This window comes from Octopus bimaculoides, chromosome 14, assembly GCF_046866305.1.
Source record: "Octopus bimaculoides isolate indiv1 chromosome 14, ASM4686630v1, whole genome shotgun sequence".
NCBI classification, from domain to species: Eukaryota; Metazoa; Mollusca; class Cephalopoda; order Octopoda; family Octopodidae; genus Octopus; species Octopus bimaculoides.
This window is the reverse complement of record NC_142941.1, coordinates 18436129-18459997: the sequence shown is the minus strand read 5'-3', so window position 1 is coordinate 18459997 and position 23869 is coordinate 18436129. Positions and strand designations below refer to the sequence as shown.

Below are 23869 nucleotides of genomic sequence, written 5' to 3'. Positions count from 1 at the left end.
AGGGGTAGCAATAGAGGTGTTTCAGAGGAGGGAGAGTGTTAGTTGGCCACACTCAGTAAGCTGAAGTCAGTGTTTATTGGACAGCAGGGGAATGATTGTGGCCAAATGCACTCTCCTATCTATGTAGGGCTCCTGAAGGGCCAGTAGGCAAAGTGACAAGGACAGTGCAAATGGCACACGTGGTGGGGAGATGAGAAATGGAGGCTATAAGTGATTAGGAGATGTATGAAAAAGGGGGTGAGAAATAGGTTAAATGAGAGGGGGTCAAGGATGTGAGTTGATGGGGAAGAAAATATAAGTCTAGCAGGGTACAAATATTAGCTTAAAATTTTGGCACAAGGCCAGCAAGTTTGAGGAAGGGTGTGAGTTGATTATATTGTCCCCAGTGTTCAAGCAGTGCTTATTTCATTGATCCTGAAAGGATGGAAAATAAAGTTGACCTTGGCGGGGCTGGGTACAAATATTTCTGTGGGTGGATGGGTCTTCTGCAGCACTGTGTATCACCAATCAACATAGTCCTTCATCATTTCTGTAAGATACAGCATCTTCTGGTCAGCCATACCTTCTTCAATGCCCAAATCCTCCTTAGTCTTCCTCTTCTAGGTTTCACTAACTTGGAGTGCTCAGTACTTCTTTATGCAGCAGTCATTCTTTATACACATCACATACCTATACTAATACAGCATTCTCTCTTATACCTAACATCTGATTATCTCAGTTCATTTCTACTCCAGTGTTCATACTCGCTAATATGATATATCCATCAGGTGCTTGCATCATATCTTTATAGCTTTCACAAATTTTATGTATTCAAGGCTCACATTTCATGACCATGCAGTATAGTAATTCTAACATATGCATCATATAGTTTATCCTTTACTCTCAGGGTGGAAAGACCTTTGTTACTAGCAAAGTTTGAAGGAAATAATAGTAATTTTCTTTGATTTCTAGATAGAAGCAAGCAAAATAGGAAATAACATTTACCGATCAAAAACAGAAAAAAATTTAGAGTAAAAAGAAAATTCTAAGAGAAGGCAGTAAATGTTTTATGATGACAAGGTCTATAACACATTAGGTTGTAGAGACACCATTAAAGACATTATATTCATGTTGTATATCTAAAACATATTACCTTAAATGAGGCCCAAACTAACAAAATACTCATCTAATTTACATTGCTGTCACTGCTTATAGCAGTGAATATTTCTTACCTTCTGTTACCTATTTGCAGGTAGCTGAACCAAACCAGTGAAATGTAATGTATCTTAGCTAAGGATTCACCATAGTGTTGGTGACAGGATAAAAACTCCTTAACTTCTTATTTGGTTGTCTGCTACTCTATTGTTATGGTTATATGTTATCTCAAACATGTTAGAACTGTTGATTCCAAGGACGAGGGTTCCAGTTGATCTAATCAACAGAACAGTCCATTCGTGAAGTTAATGTGCAAGTGGCTGAGCACTCCACAGATATGTGTACCCTTAATGTAGTTCTCAGGGAGATTCAGCACGACACAGACTGTGACAAGGCTGACTTTTTGAAATACAGGTACAACTTGTTTTTGCCAGCTGAGTGGACTGGAGCAGTGTGAAATAAAGTGTTTTGCTCGAGAACACAACACGCCTCCGGATATTGAACTCATGACCTTACGATTGTGAGCTGAGTACCCTAACCACTAAGCCACCTGTCTTCACAAAAGTACACATATGCTAAGACACAGTTTCTAACATCAAAGCAAGAAAAAAAAAGTGCAACTAATTAAGGAGGTTTTGGAAAGTTCAGTACATACATGCATACTTAGTCACTAACACACACTCATGTAGAGAGACACATGTGTAAAATATACAGCTGTAGGGTTGCTTTAGATATTACATAAGATGGTATCAAAAAGTTACTGGACTAGTTCTGTAGCACACCAGCAGATGGCAGCACATGGCTGTGTGCACAGTGAGAGCTAGCAGTGACCTTCATGAGGCAGTGTGCTGAGTGACATCACTGTGTTTACCTCACAAGTTGTGAAATTTGTGTCTTTGTGATCACATGTATGCCATAGTCTGCAATTTTTGTCATGGACAGAAAGTTGGAATGAAGAGCCAATGTGAAGTTTTGCTTTAAACTTGGAAATCTGTTAAAGAAACATTGTGCTCTAGCAAGCTTACGGTGACAAGGCATGTTTTGAGCGGCATGGCACTTCAAAAATGGAAGAACATCCCTGAAAGATGATGAGCGATCTAGAAGATCTGCCATGAGTGTCACCCCTGGAAATGTGGTGTTGTGCATCGAGAATTTGTCCCCCACAGCCAGATTATCAAGAGTTTCTACTGCAGCATTTTGAAGTGTTTGAGGGAGGACATTCGGCAAAAGTAACCAGATCTGTGGATTGCAAAGGATTGGAGTCTTCGTGACAACAATGTGCCCTGTCACTGAGCTCTCCTCACTTATGAGTTTCTCACCAAAAGCAACGTAGTATCACTTCTGCATTTGCTCTGTTCACCAGATTTAGCACCTGCAGACTTCCATCTCTTCCCCAAGATGAAAATGCTGCTCAAAGGTCACTGTTTTAACACCATTCTCAAGATCCAAAGCAAATTACAAAAGGTCCTCGACTCGCTTATGGGAAACAACTTCCAGGTTGGATTCCCAAAGTGGCAGGAATGCTGGGACTGGTGTATTGCTGCACAAGGGGACTATTTTTAAAGAGATGATGTTAAAACTTGGGTAAATAAGTTATGTTTTTATTAAACATAACTAGTCCAGAAACCTTTTGATACTACCTCATAGCACATACATGCATACTCACATTTGAATACATATATATATATATACATTCTCACATGTTCACACATATGCTTACACATATGCTTACACATATGCAAGAAATAAAACCATAAGACTATTTGGGATATATTAGCACACATATAAGTTTTAAGAACAGGGAAAAAGAAAACACCTATGCTAAGCTATTGAGAAATCTGTAGTTACTTTACTCAGATTACAAGTTCAGAATTATACCTGTAATTATTTAGGTGCTGGGATATGTAACTCACTGCCTAAGTACCAATCTTGAGAAAGTAGGCTTCTCAAAACCAGAAAGCTGATTTGAAGACTATAGATCCAAGACATCACTGGAACTGTAAATATCTGTAAAACTTTCTAGAAGTTTATCATTTAAGTATATATGTGCATGTCTAGACATGCAACTATATGCATGAAAATACATACATAAAACAAAACATATAAATCTGCACATGCACCAGCTCCAAATACTGCACACATACGCACATGCATGCACAAATACCCTGTTGATGTTGAAATTCAAATGAAGTCTTGCATCCAAGTTAGAACCAGCTTGACTATTGTCAAGAAACCCTGAAATAAAACTGAATAATAACACACACACACACACACACACACACACACACACACACACACAAACACACACACACACACACACGCACACACACGCACACACACACACCACACCACACCACACACACACACACACACCACACACACACCACACACACACACCTGTATAAATTTGTGTTCCGGAAACTTTTGTTATACTTCTTCAATCATTTTGTTTTCTTTTACAGTGTATGGTCATCACTTTTCTCCTGTATCTGTTTATCTATTTATCATTTCAACTCCATTTTTTTTTTACCTGTAAACATATCACTTTGAGTGTATTTTTGAAATAAGATATTCTTTGCCAGCAAGCCTAGCTAAATATAAAATTCCAATACTCACACAACCTACCAGAGTTAATGGCAGATTTCTTGGTTTCTCATACAATCCACACAGGTGGCTAATTTTAAGATCAAGTCAACTATTGTTCATGGCTAACCAACAATAACACCTTCAGGCTGTTTTTCTTCTTTCTAAAATAACAATTCTTCTTTTGTTTTCATTCTTGTTTTTCTCTAACCATGATAGAATTTGCGAAATAATATATATATATATATATATATATATATATATATATATAGAGAGAGAGAGAGAGAGAGAGAGAGAGAGAGAAAGAGAGAGAGAGAGAAAGAGAGAGAGAGAGAGAGAGATTTACTTGACATTTGTGTCTAGTTGTGGAATTCTAACATTTTACCCATCATTGCAGCACACTTCTTTGTTCTCAGTCACCTCCTTCTTCTCTTCCTTTTCTCTCTTTATTGCTCTCCAAGTATACACACACACACACACACATTTTTCCTTTTCAGTTGTTTATTGGTTGTTTATTAGTAATAACAGCTCTAACTCTTATTTTACTTCCAGTTATTTCACTCATTCAAGTACAGTACCCTGTTGGTACTCTCTGCAGACCGGAGCACAGTAGTCCATGCACACACGCACATGCACACACACACACACACACACACACATATATATGTATGTATATATATATATATATATATATATATATATATATATATATATATATATATATTGGTGGTATACAAGCGTGGCTGTGTGGTTAAGAAGTTTGCTTCTTAAGCACATGTAGTTTGTGTAGTTTCAAGCTCATTCTTGCTGTGTGGCAACTCGGGAAAATGCCTTCTATTAGAGCCCCAAGCCAACCAATGCCATCTGAGGAAATTTGGTAGACAGAAGTGGTAGAAAGCCTCTGTGTATGTGTGTGTGTGTGTTTGTGCACATTTGTGTATGTAGAATGTTTGTTGACAAAGTGGCATCTATATGCATGTTTGTTTCAGTCTTATTAGGCCTCATTAGCATAATGTTTTTTAAGCCTGGCTTGATCAGCTGCCAGAAGCTGAAAATCAGTTTATCTCAATATTTTAAAAGAGACCCTATTGTATTTTTATAATTAATTATTATTAGGAATTGTATTAAGAAAATGTTAAAATATTTTCTGTATTATACAATTTATTGCACATAAATTTTAAAAACAAAATCTTATATGGATCCCCAAGGGCCATATGGACCCTGGTTAAGAACCACTGATCTTGCATCCAGCAATGTTTCAAAAACTTTATTAATATCAATGATTTATGTATTTTTTTAAAATTTGAAACTACAATCTCTTTATATTGTAAATAAAAATCTTCCAGAGTTGGTTATGCTTTTCATTATACAAGTCAATAAAATAAATACTAGATAAGCAAAGCCCTTCTTTCACGAATTTAAGCCCTCATACTGAAGTAAGAGGGGTATCGGAATTGGTAGACAAAATGTCTTGTGGCATTTACATTACCTTTACACTCTGAGTTCAAATCCCACCAGGGTGAACTTTGTCTTTCATCCTTCCTGGGTCAGTAAAATAAGAAGCAGTCAAGTGCTGGAATCAGTTAGATTGTCAGAACCCCTTGTTCCACATCATCATGGTCATTTAATGTCCATCTCCATACTGGCATATGTTGGATGGTTCGACAGGAGCTGGCCAATCAGAGAGCTGTCCAGGTTTCAATTGTTTGTTTTAGCCTGGTTTCTATGGCTGGATGCCCTTCCTCATGCCAGTCAGTTTACAGAGTGTGCTGGGTACTCCTTTCATGCTACCAGCATGAGTGCAGTATGTATGACACTGGTGCAAGTGCATTTTACATTGCACTGGCACCTGCAAGACAAAGACTTCTTGGCTGGAAGAGGGAGTGGGGCATGGCCATAAAGGATATACCTGTATGTATGGATGGCTGCGATTTTGCTTAGCTTGATGTGTCTTCTTGCAAGCTGCAAATCACCAGAAGTCTCAGTCTCTTGTCATTTCCTCAGTGAGGCCCAGCATCTGAACATCCTTTCTTACCACATTGTCCTGCATCTTCCTGAGTTTACCTCTCCACAGGTTCCCTCCACAATTAGAGATTGACACTTCCTTATGCAGCTGTCCTCATCCATATGCATTATATGGCCATACCTGCACAGTCTTCTCTCTTGCTCACAACATCTGATGCCTCTTATACCCAGTTCTCCCCTTAAACTACTTACACTCTGTCATGCATGCACACTGACATTACCCATCCAGTGGAGCATACTGGCTTCATTTCTTTCAAGTCTTTGCATGTCCTCAGTAGTCACAGTTTTTCTCTTAAATCATTTAAACTCTGTCATATACACACACTGACATGCTGGCTTCTTGTGACCTTGTATTATTTGGCTGTGGATTAATCATATATTTAGAGCATTGTATAAAGTACTTTATTGTGTTTAGCTATGACTCTTTGTTTGGAGTTCAAATCCTACTTTGCCTTTCATCCTTCCATGGTCAATAAAATAAACTACCAGTCAAGTACTAGGGTTGGTTTAATCAGCCATACACCCTTTCATCCAAATTTGAAGCTTGGCGTCATGAGACAATCATTAGTGTGTTGGAAAAAATGCTTAGCAGCATTTCTTCCAGCTTTTTATGTTCTGAGTTCAAAGTCTGCTGGGTTAACTTTGCTTTTCATCCTTTTGAGGTCAATCAAAATATGTTCCACTGGGATTGATGCAATCCACAAAACCCTCCCTCTAAAACTGCTGGTCTTTAAACCATTATTATTATTATTAAAGTTGGCAAGCTGGCAGAATTGTTAGCATGCCAGACAAAATGCTTAGTGGCGTTTCATTCACCATCTGGAAGCCTGCACCGGACTTCTGTCTGTTTTGGCAGGGTTTTTTATACCCTTCCTAAAACCAGTCACCCAGTAGAGTGGATTAACGAGTGCTTTTTACATGGCACAAACACAGGTGAGGTCACTTTTGTCAAGGTTTACACACACACACACACACACACACACACACACACACACACACACACACACACACACACACACACTAATGTTTGTTTTTATGTCAAGTTTGTTCACCTTCACCAGACTGTCTGATGAAGGCAAGCAAGATGAAACTTTGAAGTCAGTGTCAACCTCTTCCTTGTAAAAGTTTAATGAAATCATTGTTTTAACATCCAAGGCCAATTTTCTACAGCTACAAGTCGCCAACTCTCACCTGTTTCCACATAAAGTAATATTTATTCATGACCAGACATATTTCCACAGAATATTGGAAACAAAGAACACCACTTGCATTATGGGGATACTCATTTACAACTGTCATGCACGCACGCACACACACACACACACACACACACACACACACACACACACACAAGGCATCTGTTAGTTTGTCTACCAAATCTATTTAGAAAGCTGAGCTTTGGTCAACTCAAAACCAATCTCCCCCCAACACCAATGACATAAGACTATGCAGCACTGTCCTGGAAAGTGTAAAGACTTTTCCATACCTCAGAAGCTACCTGTCCAGCAATTGCACCATTCAGAAAAGCATTGAGAATAGGATCAATGCAGCCCATACGGCTTTCAGAAAACTCTCAAACAGGTCTTCCTAAACCATTGAAAATCATGGTATTCTGAGCCATTGTCCTTTCCACTCTCCTCAATGGCTGTGAGATGTGGGTGTTGTATTGATGAACCTTGATGAAAATTGAATGTTTCCAACAACATAAACTTCACACAATCACGAGGACTCAACAGAGAGGCTATACTAATTACCAATGAAGATGTTCTGCCCCAGGCTGGACTGACCAGCATTGAAACTGTGATAGCATGACACTGCTTCTATAGGTCAGGACACATCATATATATGCCTCAAATGCACCTCCCCCATCAACTCCTCCTTGCTGAGTTGGTCTCAGATACCTTACCACACAGAGTCCCCAAATTTTGTTTCCGGGACCAGCTCAAGGCCACTCTCCTCCACTGCCCCATTGACCCAAATACTTGGGAGACAATCGTCAAGGACTACCCAAAGTGGCTGCATGTCATCAAGGAAACAGATCTGATAGGAAATAACAGATGTTAAGAGGCAGAGATCAGATGGCAAAGACTCAAAGAGCAACTTGAGTCAATTACTGGGGTTATTATCATTATTATTAAAGTGGGAAGCTGGGGGAACCATTAGCACACTGAGCAAGATGCTTAGCTGCATTTCATCTGTCTTTACATTCTGAGTTCAAATTTCACCAAGGTCAACTTTGCCTTTCCTCTTTTCAGGGTCAATAATATAAGTATCAATCGAGAGCTGGTGTTCAATATAATTGATTATCCCCCACCCTGAAATTTCTGGACTTGTGCCAAAATTTGAAATCATCATCATCATCAGCATCATCATCATTATTTTGTCTGTCTTTACATTCTGAATTCAAATTCTGTTGAAGTCGACTTTGCCTTTCATCCTCTTGGGGTTGATGAAATAAGTACTGGGGCTGATGTAATCAACTTAACCCTTCTCCCAAAATTTCAGGCCTTGTGCCTATAGTACAAAGGATAATTATTATTATTATTGGCAAGCTGCCATGATTGTTGGTGCGTTGAACAAAATGCTTAGTGGCATTTCTTCTGGCTCTTTAACTCTTTAACTAGTTTCAGCTTGAGAGCTGCGGCCATACTGATGCACCTCCGTTAAGTAAAATATGGAATGCTTCACAAATTTGCATGTCATCCTTGTACAGAGGCCAAGCTACTCTTCTCTGTACCATTCCAATTTTGGTGTATGTATTGCTGAAACAATGGAATTGACTTTGCCTTTCATCTTTTGGAGATTGATAAAATAAGTGCCATGAATACTGGGACATCAATACGTTCAACTAACCCTGCTTCCTGAAATTGCTGGTCTTGTGCCAAAACTTGAAACCATCATTTTGATACACATCATCATTGAATATTTTTTTGGTTGACATCAATGATTTATGTGTATGGCCATTACATGGCTGAGTATGTATACTTTTGAAAGATTTAAACAGGTATTTATTCAAGAAATTCCACTGACATTATGATGGTGAAGGCTGATATTTCTGCTGTTTTTTTGTATTAGCTACATTTTTTCTGTGATTGTATATACTTATAGACATTATGGAGTTGAATGTTTTGTTGTGTGAGGGTGGGGGTGAGGCAGAGATGAAACAGGAATAAATATTGTAAATTCAGAATGGTACCCGCACAGGCAAGAATATGTGTAGGAGTTTTGTGGTATGCAAAGCAGCTGTGTAGTTTTATGATGTTGTTAGGAGTGAAGAAAGTTGCTTCTGTCTACGTGCTTATGAACATGTGCGTGCGTGTGTGTGTGTGTGTGTGTGTGTGTGTGTGTGTGTGTGTCTTTGTGCAATATTTATACAAGCTCTGTTGTGCAACATGTCTCTATGGTTTTACATTGTTTGTATTGAAGAAAGTTGCTTCTGTAGGTGTGTGTGTGTGTGTGTATAAATGTTTAAAAGTGTATGGAAGATATGTGTGCATATGTATTTCGAATTATGCAGGCTTCATTAGGCCTATTAGCTTGTTAAGGTTTTATGTTGCTTGTAATGAAGAAAATTGCTTCTTTGTGTGTGCACATGACTTTGCATGTATGTGTATTTCAAGTATACATTTGTGTGTATGCATGTATGGTTCACAGATGCACTGTCTTTTTTATCTGCCTTTTCTACCTCTACCTATTTAACCTCTGCTTCTCAGAGCTTACTGCTCTTACGACATCTCTGCTCATCTTTCCTCCTTTCATTCGTATTGTTTCCACAGCTCTAGGCTCCAGCACAACAGCACTACATTGAGTCCTTCTTTCCCTAGAACATCTATTCTCGAGAATTCCATCCTCACATAGTTTTTCTGCAAATTGTCAGTTGTCGTGATGAGGTCTATGTAGTTGTCATGGAATGTTAACAGTATTCCCGGCTACCTTGGAGGGCTGCAAAGAGGGTCCCCGCCAAGATAGGTGAAACCAGTGAGGTCAACATACCAGCTAACCAGTTGCATAATTTTGCACATAACAGACAAGAAAAGAGAGAGTTAGCTGGGTAGGTGGAGGTGATGTGGTTATGGATATGAGGATATACATGTGTGTGGGTATGTCTTATAGCATATGAAGCAATTATATGCATCTCTGTAACTTGAAATATCGGAAATTGCTTGAATACATACACTCATGTATGCATACATGCATATATATATATATGTATGTATGTATGTATGTATGTATGTGTGTGTGTGTGTGTGTGTGTGTATGTATGTATGTATGTATGTATGTATGTATGTATGTACAGATATACATACATATGTGTGTATGTGGGTGGGGATGTGTATGTTTGTGTCATGCCAGATACACCTAACTAGAATTTTATTATGCACTCCTCTTGTATTGAAACAGTTTCAGCTTACATATCAAGTGCGCAATATCTTTTTCTTCCATCATCACCTCCTCCTCCTCATCACCATCATCATCATCAATAGCATAAAATCAGCAGACAGAAAAGAACCTTAAGCCGCATTTCTTTCTCTGTCTGTGACTGTATCTCTTTTTAAAATCAGTTGTAAAATGTCAGAAATTATTTAAATAAATTCTTTAAGGTCAGGAAACCCACCGTAAATAATACTAGCGATTGTAAACAGAGTATGAGAAACACCTCTTATAGGATACTTCCCTCAATATTTTATCAGTGCTTCCTCATGCAGCAATCGAAAAGAATATATGTGTATATGCAGGCATGGCTATGTGGTAAGATACTTGCTTCCCAGGCAGATGGTACCAGGTTCAGTTCTACTGTGTGGCACTTAGATATTATAGTTTCTTCTATTATAGTTTCAGGTCAACCAAAGTTTTGTGAGTGTACTTGGTAGATGGAAACTGAAAGAAGCCTTTCATATGTGTGTGTGTGTGTGTGTGTGTGTGTGTGTGTCCCACCACCACATGACAAGTGGTGTTGGTGTGTTTACATCCCCATAACTTAGCGATTCAGCAAAAAATAATGATTGAACAAATGCTAGGCTTCAAAAAATAAGTGCTGGCATCAATTTGTTTGACAAAAAGCCTTCAAGGTGGTGCCCCAGCATGGCCACAGTCAAGTGACTGAAACAAGTAAAAGATAAAAGATATTTATAGTTTGGTTTTGTGCCAGGGAAAAGCACCCCTGATGTTATATTTCTGGTAAGGCAGCTGCAGGAGAAATAGATAACCAAAGATAAGCCTCTGTACTTGGCTTTTGTTGACTTGGAGAAAGCCTTTGACAGGGGTCTCCTGATCCCTTATCTGGTGGTCAATGCAGAAACTAGGGATAGACGAGTGGTTGGTGAGAGCTGTACAAGCTATGTACAAGGATGCTATCAGTAAGGTGAGGGTTGACAATGAGTACAGCCAAGACTTCAGGGTACAAGTTGGGGTTTACCAAGGATCGGTGCTCAGCCTCCTCTTGTTAATCATAGTCCTCCAGGCAATAACAGAGGAATTCAAGACAGACTTTCCCTGGGATCTCATCTATGTTGATGACCTTGCTCTTATAGCTGAATCACTACCTGAATGAGAGAAGTTCCAGGTATGGAAGCAAGGTCTAAAATCAAAGGGCCTTAGAGTTAATCTAGCAAAAACCAAAGTCTTAGTAAGTAGGAAGGCAGACAAATCAAAAATCCCTTAAGGTAGATGGCCCTGCTTGATCTGTAGAAAAGGTGTAGGTAGAAACTCCATAAGATGCACCCAGTGTAAGCTTTGGACATATAAGAGGTGCAGCAATATCAGAGGTAGGTTAACAGGGAAAATACCTTTGGTGTGTGGAAGATGCACAGGTACAATAAATGCTGAAAATGTGCAACTATCTTTCCATTATGAAGAGAGAATGCCCTGACACATCTTTACCACCATCTTCTCTATTTTCCAACTGAAGCAACCATGTATCTCCTCTACAACATTACACCTGCTCCCCCCTCTCTCTCTCTCAAACTTTAACCTTTGATCTTGGACAAGTTAGTGCATTGACTTGACGGGTGCCATCTTGCATATTTCTGCTCAGCCTCTGAGCCTCACAGCAGAGCCTGGCTCAATATGGTGCCATCACTTGTGACTGGCACTCAGCTTGATAGCGATTGTCTGCACTTTGGCATTTCCATGGAGGCTTGGCCTCTCTAGATCTGTGAACCTCATGAATGCTGCTGTGAATTCACTATGGATTCTTTCAGCCTCCACCCATTGTCATGCCCCTAAAATGCTGGCTACCTTCTGTGCCACACTGTCCTTAACAAAATCGTAAAACCACAAGCTTCCCTTCCCAGCTCGAGCCAGTTGGGTTAGACTGAGGGGACAGCAAAAGGCTTGACTATATGACAGTTTTCCTGTTCTATGGCAGTATGCTCCTTATTTGGGAGAGCTACATGGTGTGACACCTCCAGCAGCAGTCTGGTGTGTTCAGCTACCAGCCCAGGCTCTGCTGCTCATCAGGCTGAGAAGAGCAAACGGTCAAAGTATTGGTTGTTCTCTGACAAGTTTATGGTCAAGCCTGTGGTAGTGGAGACTTCCGATGTTCTCAGCCCCTGGACCATATCCCTGCTCACCGCTATCAGGGTGGAGATGGTTGTCTGCAAGTGTGAGCCCATGAGTCAGAGTGGATGTTCCAGTGCATCTTCCTTGCCATCCTTTGGGGCAATGCTTTTTCCATTTTGTCTTATGGGATGATGAGGTGGTTTGACTTACAGGAAATCAAGAGAATATAAGAATTTAGTAGCTTACTACCTGTAGTTGGTCATTATATAACTGCTTGTCACCTGGAATATAGCCACCTCCCTCAATACTACTCCTCACTCAGAGATGAGAGGTACCAATACAATTGCTATTGTCACATTTTAGTCAGAAGTCAACTCTTATTAAAGAGACCCATAATCAAAGACATTCCACCTGTGACCAACACACTTGATTTTATTCAGAGACACTGCACAGTGTACCCCGGACTACATGAACCAATGAATGTGTCCTTTCTTTTTATCCAGATGATACAGACAAATTTGAGTGAATTACTTGGTGACAGTGGAGGCGCAATGGCCCAGTGGTTAGGGCAGCGGACTCGCGGTCATAGGATTGTGGTTTTGATTCCCAGACCGGGCGTTGTGAGTGTTTATTGAGCGAAAACGCCTAAAAGCTCCACGAGGCTCCGGCAGGGGGTAGTGGCGAACCTTGCTGTACTCTTCCACCACAACTTTCTCTCACTCTTACTTCCTGTTTCTGTTGTACCTGTAATTCAAAGGGTCAGCCTTGTCACACTGTGTCACGCTAAATATCCCCGAGAACTACGTTAAGGGTACACGTGTCTGTGGAGTGCTCAGCCACTTGCACGTTAATTTCACGAGCAAGCTGTTCCATTGGTTGGATCAACTGGAACCCTCGACGTCGTAAGCGACGGAATGCCAACAACAACAACAACTTGGTGACATCATTGGTGCCAATGCCATGTAGAAAGCACATAGTATATTCTGTAAAATAGTTGGCATTAGGAAGAAGTATTTAGTAGTAGAAACCATTGCAAAGAAGACATTGGAGCTTGGTATAGTCTTCTAGCTCACCAGCTTCTGTCAAACTGTCCAATGCATACCAGCATGGGAAAAAGATATTAAATGAAAATGGATAATGATGATGATGACGATGACATCATTATTGTATAGTTGGTATGCTATTGTTATTGTTGCTATCCTTTAGTCCACAATCAGCTTTGATGAAGCAGACCTGTGATCAAAGGATTTTCAGCCATGACCAACCCACCTTATTTTTGCAAGCATGTGATGAGCTCTCTTTTTCTTTCTAAAGACGCTATTGTGTGATTTGGGAGAGATTTGACTGCTATTTTTAGCAGAATGAGTACCCGTATAGAAGATCCTTCATTAGTTTATGCTAATGCAGTAGATCATTATTTAGAGGTGACTTGGGTTTGGTTTCACATTGCTTATAATGAGCCAGATTGTGTATTTGAGCATGTATATACTATATTCTGCTCTTAGCCAAAAGGCTGAGGAGCCACGAGCATGTATGTACATGTGTGTATGTGTGTGTATATATATATATATATATATGTATACAAAAATTGTTATGAGTACAGGTGAACCCACACACATACATGCACATATTCATACACACTAAGATAGACATTTCTTTTATACATTCCAACCATATGGCTGTAGTCATACTGGAGCACCATTGGGGGAAAAAGTCAAAAGCTGCCTGTAGGACTCAAGCCCCCATCTTCTGTGGTCATGACAAATTTTCTACCATTATACCAAAGTAACCCTTATTTTTTTAATATCATTTTGACCAGAGTACACAAATATTTACTTGTGTTTGTGGCTGGGCACTCTGTTACTTATGATGATAAGAGTCCCAGTTGATTTGATCAACGACGCTACCTGCTTGTGGAATTAACATGCAAGTAATTGATCACTCCACAGACATGCATACCCTTAACATAATTCCCAGGGAGATTCAGCATGCCACACCAAATGTGACCAGGCTGGTCCATTGAACTACTATGTGGAGGCATGTGGCTTAGTGGTTAGGGTATGGGACTCGTGATCACAAGATTGTGGTTTCGATTCCTGGACCAGGCAACATGTTGTGTTCTTGAGCAAAACACTTCATTTCACATTGCTCCAGTCCACTCGGCTGACAAGAATGAGTAATCCTGTGGTGAACCAGCGTCTCATCCAGGTGGGGAATATATATGCCATGAAACTGGGAAACTAGCCTGAGTCATTATGACTCAAGAAGCTAACTAACGTCATTGAACTACTACTCATTTTTGCCAGTTGAATGAACTGGAGCAATGTGAAATAAAGAGTCTTGCTTAAGACCCCGACACACCAACAAGATTCAAATTCATGACCTTTGACCTTTGACTTTATGATCGTAAGCTGAATGCACCAACCACTAAGCCACATGTTGTATAAAGTCAGCAAAAGCTATCTATTACTGGATCTCATTGCTACTTTCTATTGTGGAATGAGGTCATTTGATTTTAGTTTGGGTTCTTTTACGGTTAGTGAGTTCCTGATTCATTTTCAACTATTTCCTTTTTAAATTTAAGTTTTAAAATTTATTTATAGGCGCAGGAATGGCTGTGTGGGAAGTAGCTTGCTTACCAACCACATGGTTCCAGGTTCAGTCCCACTGCATGGCACCTTGGGCAAGTGTCTTCTACTATAGCCTCAGGCTGACCAAAGCCTTGTGAGTGGATTTGGTAGACGGAAACTGAAAGAAGCCCGTCGTATATATGTATATATATATGTGTGTGTGTGTGTGTTTGTGTGTCTGTGTTTGTCCCCCTAGCATTGCTTGACAACCGATGCTGGTGTGTTTATGTCCCCGTCACTTAGCGGTTTGACAAAAGAGACCGATAGAATAAGTATTAGGCTTACAAAGAATAATTCCCGGGGTCGATTTGCTCGACTAAAGGCGGTGCTCCAGCATGGCTGCAGTCAAATGACTGAAGCAAGTAAAAGAGCATATTCTGTTTTGGAGGGCTGCTGCGTGAGGAACTACAGATTAAATACTAAGGTATTTCTCATACGGTGTTTACAATCACACTTGTATTATTTATGGTGGATTTCCTGACCTTAACGAAATTATTTAAATAATTCCTGACATTTTACAACTGATTTTAAAATGATATGCAGTGACACAGAGAGAGACGGAGAGAGAGAGGGAGAGAGAAAGAGAGTTATATAACCAAAGGTTCTTTTGTTTGTTTTATACTATGTTGATGATGATGATGATGATGATGGTGGTGATGATGATGGTGGTGGTGATGATGAGGAAGATATTGAGCAAACTGCATGTAAGCTGAGACAATTTCAATGTAAGAGGCATGCATGATAAAATTCTAGTTAGCATATATGGTTTGATACATGTACATACATGCAGATATATATATATATATATATATATATATATATATATATACACACATTTATGTATATGTATGTATATGTGAACATATACAGGGGTTGGACAAAATAATGGAAACACTTTAAAATTTCAAACAAATTTATTTTAATATGGGATAGGACCGCCTTTGGCAGTAATTACAGCTTGAATTCTATGAGGTATGGACTCATACAAAGTTTGAATTGTTTCCAAAGGAATTTTTGTCCATTCTTCAGCTAAAACAGTCTCCAGTTCTTGTAGTGATGATGGTGGGGGATATCGACTCCTTACTTGCTTTTCTAAAATGCACCATAAATGTTCAATAATATTGAGAGGACTGTGGTGGCCAGATAAGATGTTGAACTTCACTTGAATGTTCCTCATGCCATTCAGTAACAACTTTAGCTGTATGAATTGGTGCATTATCATCCTGAAAGATTGCGTTTCCCTCCGGAAACAGTTCTGCAACCATAGGATGAAATTGATCAGATAAAATGCTTAAATAGTCTTGACTATTAATTCTGCCATGAAGGGAAACCATTGGGCCAGCAAATTTCCAAGATATAGCCCCCCCCCCCCCCGATCATCACAGATCCTCTTCCATGTTTAACAATTGGAAGAAGGCAGTCTGGGTGAAATGCTTCTTTTGTCTGTCTCCACACATATACTCAGCCAGTGGTCAGAAATAACATAAAGGATGACTCATCAGAGAAAATAACATTCTTCCACTGCTCTAGGGACCAATTCTATAGGTTTTTACTCCACTGCAAATGCTTTGCAACGTTTGTTTTTGAAAGTAGTGGTTTTCTGATTGCAGCCCTCCCATGAAATCTGGCTTTGTGCAGCTCCCAGTGAACAGTTTTTGTGGAAACTGGGTTCTCGAGGTGGTCGTTAAGCTCTGCAGTCATTTTGTGAGCTGTACTTTTGTGATCCTTTCTAACAATTTGCATAAGAGTCTGAAAGTCCCTATCTCAAAGTTTTGGTTTACTTTCGGAGTTTTGTTTCAACGAGGACCTTTTTCCCTCTTTCTCAAAAGCTGTCATTACTTTCAAGACAGTACTTCTTCATACACCAAACATTTTGGCTGTTTTCATTACGCTAGTGCCTGCCACACAAGCACCAACAATTTGACCTCTTTGAAAGTCCGATAGATCTGTCATTTTAATGAATTTTAATTACCTTTTTCTGATGATATCTGAAAAGAAACAACAATTTTAGCAAAACATATTTAGCAACACTAATAATAAATCAAAAAGCATAAAAATAAACAAGCTTTTGATGGTTTTATAGATGCTAGGTGTTTCCATTATTTTGTCCAACCCCTGTATATGTGTGTGCTTGTGAAGGCAGCTGGACCATCAGACATAGTCATTGCTAAGATGCTTAAAATATTTGGCTGAGTTGATCATGTATTAGTGACTTACATCAATCAAGTTATAAAGAATAGATGCCATAACCAATAACTAGCATAACACTAACACAGTCAGCTGCTTCAGATGCATAAGAGTTACACTGAAGAAGGGGAGCTACAGAAGCACCATCAAATACTTGGCCCAGGTTATGACAGTTACTGAAAGAGTACAACTAATTAAGAAGAGAATTAATCTAGAAAAGTCACAATTGAGTTTTGTGCCACAAAGAGCTACTACCAATATTCTTTTACTAGTGAGACAACAACAGGGAGAAAGCCACTATATATATATATATATATATCAATTAGAAAATGGAGGATAATATGCTGAACCCAACTACTTGCAGACAGTGTATCCCGTTGAATTCATTAATTTAATTCGTAGCTAAAGTGACAAAAAAAAAAAAAGAAAAAATCCAAAGTACAGGTGTTTATGACAAACCATGTTATTTTGCCAACCGGGTTTATATATAGAAGTACAAAGTTCATAAGAATTATATATATATATATATATATATATATATATATATATATATATATATATATAGCATTTAGTGATTTGGAGAAGGCCTTTGGCAGTTTCATGCCTTGTATTCTGATGTTTGCTATTGAAACTTGGGATAGATGAATGGTTTGAGAGGTTTGTGAAGGCTATGTACAAGAGTACTGTCAGCAAGTTGAAAATTCTGCCGTGGATTCAGTGACAAATTTAGCATATAGGTTAGGTCAGTCCTCTGCATGTTCCTGTTTATTATATTTCTACAGGCATACAGGAACTCCAGTATACCATTGATATTCTTCATATGAGTGAATCTGCAGATTTAGAGAAGAAATGCAGCCTTAGTTTAGAAATAAAGGTTACTAGTTTGAATCCAGCTTGGTGCTGTGTACATATTCTTATGATGATCAGAGATCAAACTAATGCATACATAATGTGGATGGAAATATTGGTTTCAAATTTTGGCACAAGGCCAGCAATTTTGGGAGAGGGAGTAAGTTGATTACATCGACCCCAATGCTCAACTGGTGCTTATTTTATCAAGTCCAAAACAGTTTTTGAAAGAAAGGGGTTAGTTGATACCATTAACCCAGGAGGAAAGTCGATCTTGGCAGAATATGAACTTAGAACTTAAAGAAGCAAAACTAAATGTTACAAAGCATTTTGTCCAACACTCAACCAATTCTGCTCATCCAATGTCCTGCCTGAGGCTAAATAATGACAACTGGCAGTTCAATTCTGGAATGTGTTTAAAACTATGCAGAATTTGAAGTAATGACATTAAAGACTGACAATGAATGTTACAGTTATGACAATGAAGGTTACAGTTGATCTGATCAATTGAACAGCTTGCTCATGAAATTAACATGCAAGTGGCTGAACGCTCCACAGACATGCATACTCTTAATGTAGTTAGTTCTCAGAGAGATTCAGTGTGACACAGAATGTGAGAAGGCTAGCACTTTGAATTACAGGTACAACTCAGTTTTTGCCAGCTGACTGGACCGGAGCAGTGTGAAATAAAGAGTCTTTCTCAAGGGTACAATGTATCACCTGGAATCGAACTCACCATCTTATGATTGTGAGCTAATTACCCTAACCACCTTCACAGTAACAACACTCTGTTGCTACAATACTACTTTTATTACAAGAAAATATAAACAGCACTTACTCAACTCAACACATTCTTAGCACTTCTTTCTTCTACATAAAGAATATTAGAGATGCAATGCACTCTTTCTGAAGTAAATATAAAAACACAGCACAAAAAAGGAGAAGCAATCTAGACCATGCAACCTACATCCAATCGCTTTCAAATGTATGATTTTTGGTTGCCTTGTTATATGTTGCTTTTCTGTGTTGATGAACACAACTTGGTATATTGTCTGTTGTCTTAAATAACTCACTTCAACATGTCTTGATGTTGAAACTGGATTAATTTTCAGCGGTTAACAGTGTGCAACGTGTATGGATATGAGTGTGTGGTGTTTAAATATGTACGTGTGAGTGTGTGTGTGTGTGTATGAATAAATATGAGTATGAATACACATGTATATGTTTGTAAGAATGTATATGTACATATGGATATATATATATATGTGCGCATATGGGCACATGCACTTATATATATGTATATGTATATATGTGTGTGTGTGCATATATATCTATTCTTGTATGCATATGTATATATATATATATATATATATATATATATATATATATATATATATATACAAATATTAATATGTATGAAGATACACTCCTGCATACACATACACACATACATATACTTACATTCACACACACTAGAGGACATATAGAAATAGCTTATCATTGTCAAAAACTAACATGATTTCTGTTATGGTTGTACTTCTCAAATGACAATTTATATTACCGATGTCTTCTACAATTACCTTATCTTGACTGTAAAGATAACAGCAATTAATGTGCTCACAACAGTGGTAAATACTCTTGAAGTACGCTACCATTTCTTTCAGTGGAAACAGACAGAATATAGTTTGTTGATAGCAATTTATGACAAATGAAAAGAAAAACCTAATTTTCCAAATTCCACAAGAGATTTGCATGTCATAAACAGAGAGTCAAGTAGATAAGTGATAAGAAAATACTTCACCTTGGTAAAAACTACATAACAAAAGATCATATTATGTGAAGAATCATACTTTCAGAAGTTTCAAGCCATCATTTACACATGGTAAAGTTAGTGTCAGTGTGAAGAGGCCTCTGTGTATCTATTTCATTAATGGACTGGTGCGAGAGGGTTGTACATGTATAGGGCTGTCAAATAAATTTGTTTCTTTTTTCTTTTTTTTTCTTTTAATTGGCACTCCATTGTCAATGAGGTAAAATTTATTCAAATTTCAAAAACAGTAAGCAAAAGAACAATAGAGCTCTAAAAAATCCCCCAAAATCCTATAAACACTATGATACAATATTTTTCATGTTAATTTAAATAACATTGAAAAAAATTTACATAAATAGGAAAAAGATTTTGTTATACTTGGGGATGGTCATATTTTGCCAATTAAACACACACACACTCTTTACTTGGTTTTCACTTCTGCTTTATCATTATTATTATTATTATTATTATTATTATTATTATCATTATTATTATTATTATTATTATTATTATTATTATTATTATTATTATTATTATTATTATTATTATTATTATTATTATTATTATTATTATTATTATTATTATTATTATTCAGTAGTTTTATTTTTATAATGTGCTTTCACTTCACTACCAAGCGCAGCTCTGTGTGCCTTGGGTATGTGCTGTGGTTTGCTGTGATGCTCTTATGGTTACTGTATTGAAAGTGTTTTGCGTAGGATGTGTGCAATGCCCAGTAGTGCAATTTTCTGTATGTTATATATATTTGTAAGTCCTGGTGTTTTGTTATTATTATTATTATTATTATTATTATTATTATTATTATTATTATTATTATTATTATTATTATTATTATTATTATTATTATTTTAGTTTCTTTGTCAAAGCTTTGTCACATACCCTGTGACCTCTTCAATGATTCTTTTACCCCATGTGTTTCCTCTACATGTACACATACTAAAGACCAAATGAAAAAGAAAAAACAGCAACAAATAAATAAGAAAATAACCAAATAAATAAAATAACTAGATAGAAGACACGGGTACAAACAGTGTAGTAAGCAAATTCATATACATGCACACAAAACACACATACATGCAACACACACATGCATGCACACACATACATGCAAATGACTGCATAGCTAAGGATACATACCATAGAAAGACAAAATAGATTAAGCAGAACAAAAGGAGACATGTGGGATAAAGAGTTGTTGAAGAGGTTACAGAATGTTTGATGAAAGAGCTTTGACTAAAACAAAAATGATGATAATAATAATCCTTTCTACTAAAGATACAAGGTCTGAAATTTGGAGGGAGGGGATTAGTCGATTACATTGACCCCTAATGTTTCACTGCTACTTGATTTATCAACCCCGAAAGGATGAAAGGCAAAGTTACCTTGGTGGAATTTGAGCTCAGACCACAGCAACGGGTGAAAAACTGCTAAGTATTTCATCCAGCATGTTAACGATTCTGCCAGCTCGCCTCCTCAATAATAATAATAATAAGAGGCACCTTTTCCTATGACATATAATAGGCACCTTTGCCAATGACAGTAAAAGGTACCCATGCTAGTAACACGTAATATGCACCTGTGCCAGTGACATGCAAAAGGCACCCATGCCAGTGACATATAAAAGCCAACTGTGCTGGTGACACATAAAAGGCACCTGGTACACTCTATGAAGTGATTGGCATTAGGAAGAGCATCCAGCCATAGAAACCAAGCCAAAACAGATTGAATCCAGCTTACTAGTTCCAGTCAAACCATCTAACCCATGCCAGCATGGAAAATGGCTGCTAAATAATGATGATGATGAATGCCTTCAATAACCCATCCACTCATCTATCCATATTTCTCTTTCCACTATTCCTGGGAGGGTTGTGAGAGTGGAGTCCCCAGGAGCCTTCTCCTCAGGGTCCTATCAGAAGCAACTGTCATTAGACTTTCCTGCTGAATTCCCAAGTACAATGAACTGAGATTATGGATATTATCCAACCATCTCATTCTCAGTCTGGCTGTTGGTCTTCTACCAGTTGACTTCGTTTGAAGAATCCACCTTGCAAGCCTTTCCTGCAACATTCTAATCACATGTCCATAGTATCAGAACTGTGACCTCTCAATTCCGAGAAGTAGCGACTTGATTTGGAGTCACCTCCTGACCACTGAGCTCTATACTCATGATTTTTATCTGGAATTTCAGATCGAAAATGATTCTTGTATTTATTTGTTTAATTAATTAATGTTTTTTATATCTTCAGCTGGATTTTAAATATCGTCTACCAACTCCTATGGTAACCCTAATGCATTGTGGTAAATTAACCTCAGGAAAACTAAATACATTCAAAGAAATCATGATTCTTCCTGCACCAAATGTGTCAGTTAAAGAGGTATGTGACTGATATTATTACAACAATATGCTCCACTATTTTTTTTTGGTGGAATTCTGGTTTAAGCACTCCATATAACCCCTCATAACTTTTTTTCATTTTTGGGAATATTCAGAAAATTTGCAAATATGTGTTCCATATACAGGAATTCATATGATTACGTAAAAACATGTATGTGATTTAAGTGCTATTTAGCTATTATTTTTAGCACATCTCACAACCACTTGTTACCCTCCTCATTTCTGTATCACTCCGATGTCTTGATGTTTTTCAATATCTTTCTCCCCATAAACACACTTGATGGTCTATTGCTGGGATTTAAGCAAAAAATTCAGACAATTTTAAACTCAGATTTATAGAGTGTACTGGGTCCTTTTCACATGGAACCAGCACTAACAATGTTCAGTTCTATATTTAAGAGATGAGGAATTATGTACATTATTTATATTATTTACATTTGACAGATATTTGTCCTCATCTTGTTTATTGTTAACACGTTTCAGCTGATATACCCTCCAGCCTTCATCAGGTGTCTTGGTGAAATTTTGAACCTAGTTTTTGTATTTTCCAGTGGTGTTCTCTATTATTTTAACTTCCCACAGGGGGAGGTGGTTTCCATTTTTCCATACATGATCAGCTATACCCGATTTATCAATATCTCCTCGTGTCACAGGAAAATACAAAAGCTAAAAGAAGCAGCATGTATGTTAGGTCACAACAACCTCCTAAGCAGACTGAGTGCAGATATGAGTAGCATATGGGAACCAGTATTAAGGAAGGATAGGAAAATATTAGATTTATAAGCCCTAAAATTCACTCCATAATTGCCTTACAGGCATATGGCGTAGTGGTTAAAAGTGCGGGCTACTAACCCCAAGATTCCGAGTTTGATTCCAGGCAGTGACCTGAATAATAATGATAATAATAATAACAACAACAGCAACAACAACAACAACAACAACAACATCGAAAAATACCTTAGGAATAAGAACCCAAGTTTTAAATTTCCCCAAGACACCTGTGAAGGCTGGAGGGTATATCGGCCAAAATGTTGTGTTAACAACAAACAAGATGAGGACAAATATCCATCAAATGTAAATAATGTACTAACAGAGTTGTCACATATCTTGCAAGACAAAAAGCCCCTCATCTGGGAGGGTCGAGTAGTGGTGGCTTTGTCCCAGTGGAAGATTGATGGGTGGTGGCTTTGTCCCAGCTGATGAGAGATTCATCAAGGTGTTGAGGGGTAGGGATAGATGTCTTGCTGTAAGAGTAGATGCATGGACACCCCAGTTGGATGAGAAAGAAGAGTGAGTTAGAGAGTAAGATAAAGAGAGCAATAGTGCACATACACACATTGCATCTTACATTTGAAAGAAAATATTGGCTTTGCTAAAGTCTGTCCACATAAGGAATGCTATATTTACAATACTAACTGTATTTGCTATCCACATCGCATGAACCAACTTTTTGTGAAGATGAGATGGAATGTTTTCACAACAACATTTTTCCTATGAAAAAGAAAACATCATTTTGCTCATTTTACTTTTAGTTAAGTTACTGAAATGTAAATAAAGATGTAAAGATATTTTAATAATATCTCAAGACATTCTGAAGCAGTTTCACAAAACCCTTTACAAAATAAATGGTAAACAAAGAACTCACTTATTTCTTCTTGTACAATCTGTTTATATATTAAATCTAAACAATCTTCTGTCATAGCAACTCATAGTTTATTGCTTGCACTTATTTCATTT

The 23869-nt window shown here is 37.9% G+C and overlaps 1 protein-coding gene and 1 non-coding gene across 5 annotated transcripts in view; one reads left to right on the top strand and one right to left on the bottom strand.

Annotated features, from left to right (window-relative positions):
- Positions 1-23869, top strand: part of LOC106877636 (enolase 4) — a 230540-nt gene that overhangs the window by 121432 nt on the left and 85239 nt on the right. For all 4 annotated transcript variants that reach the window (XR_016244234.1, XM_089362469.1, XM_089362470.1 and 1 more), the window contains exon 8: positions 21984-22112. Coding sequence is in view for 3 of the 4 variants with exons in the window: in XM_089362469.1 (XP_089218595.1) it covers positions 21984-22112 (129 nt within the window). In the remaining variant the exon portion in view is untranslated. The remainder of the gene's footprint in view (positions 1-21983; positions 22113-23869) is intronic.
- LOC128249459 (U6 spliceosomal RNA) lies at positions 8411-8513 on the bottom strand. Its single transcript, XR_008265580.1, has one exon. It is a non-coding gene; the product is annotated as a U6 spliceosomal RNA (small nuclear RNA).